This window comes from Rhinopithecus bieti, unplaced genomic scaffold (assembly GCF_001698545.2).
Source record: "Rhinopithecus bieti isolate Rb0 unplaced genomic scaffold, ASM169854v2 scaffold_24306, whole genome shotgun sequence".
Taxonomy (NCBI): Eukaryota; Metazoa; Chordata; class Mammalia; order Primates; family Cercopithecidae; genus Rhinopithecus; species Rhinopithecus bieti.
In genome coordinates this window covers 187,624-190,905 of record NW_016811898.1, presented here as the reverse complement: position 1 = coordinate 190,905, position 3,282 = coordinate 187,624, and the positions used below count along the sequence as shown (strand labels likewise).

At 43.9% G+C, this 3,282-nt stretch overlaps 1 protein-coding gene across 1 annotated transcript in view; it reads right to left on the bottom strand.

The window, feature by feature from the left end:
• Positions 1–3,282, bottom strand: part of TRIP12 (thyroid hormone receptor interactor 12) — a 155,802-nt gene that overhangs the window by 7,747 nt on the left and 144,773 nt on the right. The window contains exon 39 of the mRNA XM_017895324.1: positions 2,550–2,714. Coding sequence (XP_017750813.1) covers positions 2,550–2,714 — 165 coding nt within the window. The remainder of the gene's footprint in view (positions 1–2,549; positions 2,715–3,282) is intronic.

Here is a 3,282-nt window from a genome sequence, read left to right as displayed (position 1 = left end):
GAGACGGAGTCTCGCTCTGTCACCCAGGCTGGAGTGCGGTGGCCAGATCTCAGCTCACTGCAAGCTCCGCCTCCCGGGTTCACACCATTCTCCTGCCTCAGCCTCCCAGGTAGCTGGGACTACAGGCACCGCCACCTCGCCTGGCTAGTTTTTTGTAGTTTTTAGTAGAGACGGGGTTTCACCATGTTAGCCAGGATGGTCTCGATCTCCTGACCTCATGATCCGCCCGTCTCGGCCTCCCAAAGTGCTGGGATTACAGGCTTGAGCCACCGTGCCCGGCGTTATTATTATTTCTTTTGAGACAGTCTTGCTTTGTCGGCCGGGCGGGATTTCAGAGGCATGATCTCAGCTCACTGCAACCTCCGCCTCCCCGGTTCAAGCAATTCTCCTGCCTCAGCCTCCCGAGTAGATGGGACCACAGGTGTGCACCACCACGTCCGGCTAATTTTTGTATTTTTAGTAGAGATGGGGTTTCACCATGTTTGTCAGGCTGGTCTTGAACTCCTGACCTCGTGATCCGCCTGCCTCAGATTCCCAAAGTGCTGGATTACAGGCATGAGTCACTGCACCTGGCCGGTTATTATTTAACCTATAATCTCTCTCTCTTTGACTGAGTGGGAAGACTGATTCAAATCCATCTCTGAACGAATCAAATTGCCTAGAAACGCCTTCATTTAGTGCCCAGAATATAACCAGCTGCAAAAAGAAAGTTTTCAAAAAACTTTTCTTTTAAAGCTGATGAAGAAACTGGAGATGAAGTTTTTCAGAGGCTCCATCTAAAGTCCCACAGCAAGTTAGTGGAAAGGTCAGTTCAAGGGGTAGGTGGCCATTCTGACTTAAATCCAATGCCCTTTCCATCCAATGTCAGGAATAAACCAAAAAAAAAAATTGTCAAACATTGGTAATAAGGATCTATATAGTTGTAATTTAAAATACAATTTGTGTTCAATATAAAACTACTTTTCCTGAATTTAGCAAATATAGTCAAGCATCACAAAATAATATATACATGCTTTCTTTTTTTTTTTTTGAGACGAAGTCTCACTCTGTTGCCCAAACTGGAGTGTGGTGGCGTAATAGTGGCTCACTGGAACCTCCACCTCCCGGGTTCAAGCGATTCTCCTGCCTCCGCCTCCTCAGTAGCTGGGACTATAGGTGTGCACTACCACACCTGGCTAATTTTTGTATTTTTAGTAGAGATGGGGTTTCACTATGTTGGCCAGGCTGGTCTTGAACTCCTGACCTCGTGATCTGCCCGCCTAGGCCACCTAAAGTACTGGGATTACAGGCATGAGCCACTGTATCCAGCCACATATATATTTAGTGTGTTTTAAAAATCTATTTATGTGAAACCTATGCCATAGAGTTATATATTACCTCACTAGATGGGAATCAAATGAGAATTTCCCAAGAGGATAAAATGTTATTGAGAATTAAAGGTAATGTTTGAAGAATCACAATTAGCCACTATTAAGGGGTTTTAACTTTTTTTTTTGAGATGGAGTTTCACTCTGTCGCCCAGGTTGGAGTGCAGTGGTGTGATCTTCACTCACTGCAAGCTCCGCCTCCTGGGTTCACGCCATTCTCCTGCCTCAGCCTCCCAAGTAGCTGGGACTACAGGCGCCTGCCACCATACCCGGCTCATTTTTTGTATTTTTAGTAGAGATGGGGTTTCACTGTGTTAGCCAGGATGGGCTTGATCTCCTGACCTCATAATCCACCCATCTCGGCCTCCCAAAGTGCTGGGATTACAGGCATCAGCCACTGCGCCCGGCCGGGTTTTTAATTTTTAATGTAAAATGTTCTAAATCCTGTTCTTAGAATCCAACCTGTCTACATATATATATGTATTTTTAAGAGAAAGGGTCTCACTCTGTCGCCCAGGCTGGAGTGCAGTGGTGCAACCTTGACTCACTGTAACTTTGAACTCCAGGGCTCAAGCGCGCCCTCCCACCTCAGCCTCCCAAGTGGCTGGGACTACGGGCTCGTGTCACCACACCCAGCTAATTTTTGCATTTTTTGGTAGAGATGAGGCCCCCACTTTGTTGCCCAGGCTGGTCTTGAACTTCTGGCCTCTAGTAATCCTCCTGCCTCTGCCTCCCAAAGTGCTGGGAGGATTACAGGCGTGAGCCACTGCACCTCGCCCATAAGTCAGTAATTTGAAAGGTGTCACCAAACATAAAAGTGTGCACTGCACATGCCTGGAGTAAATTCTGTTAAGCTAGCTGCCTTGATGGAAATGCAAAAACGCAATTTAGTAAGAACACAAATGATCTCTCTTTTCACTAATTTTTTAAACTAGGAAAATGTGGTGTAATTAGATAGCATTCAAGCCTGAGGAGAAATAATTCAAGGTTATATAAGACAAGAAATATCTGATATGTGCACTCAAGAGCAAAGAGCTCTTGAGTAAAGCAGCCTTCATGCACTGGTCCTGGGGATGCGGAAGGTCTCAAGCCATAGCGTGTGCAGCCAGAAGCAAGGTACAATCAGGCAAAGTCCTCTGTCTTCACAACTGGCCTACCCCGCAAAGACGCACAATTACATACTCTTAGATACTCCTCTAAATTGTGGATGGTGACTGGTATATCCTTCCCTCCTTTCTTCAGTTCGATATTGGGAAACCCTGGCAGAGTGAAATCCAGTCCTAGATCTTCAACTGAGCAGCCATTCATAGTCAGGGTTTCTAATGCATACTGTAGACTCTCTTTGGTCTAAAAAACACAAATGGGGGAGAAATGGTATCAAGCAAAGTTAACTCACAGTTTTTTGTTTAAAAAAATAAAAGATATCCTAATAAAGCTGATGGTTTCCTTTAACTCTTAGCTTCTTTATTCTTTTCCTGGTCATAATCTACATATGAACGAGTCACTGAGATCACAAAGGAAGTAAGTATAAGAAAAGAGGGCTGAAGTGCTTCTTCATTATGGGATGCTGCTGCTCAATTTCAGCACATGCAAAACAAATTTCACAGTAAGTGCATAATAGGCTGCCTATTAGTTAATTTTAAGAATGTGGACTCTAGAACTAGACAAACTTTTCATTAATTCTAGGCTAATCTTGAATCCAATACTGTATAAGTATACAGCAAATACTGATAATACAGTTGGGAAATTGTAAATATAAAAAACGTACTATCTAGTGATAGTGATTAACTTTCTCCCCCTGCAAAGCTCGAGTCTACAGAATGAAGCCTGTAGGCTTCATTCAACTACTTCAGGCCTCTGATGCATAACAAGTTTGTATCCATGCAGCAACACTGTGATTTAAAAAAAAAAAAAA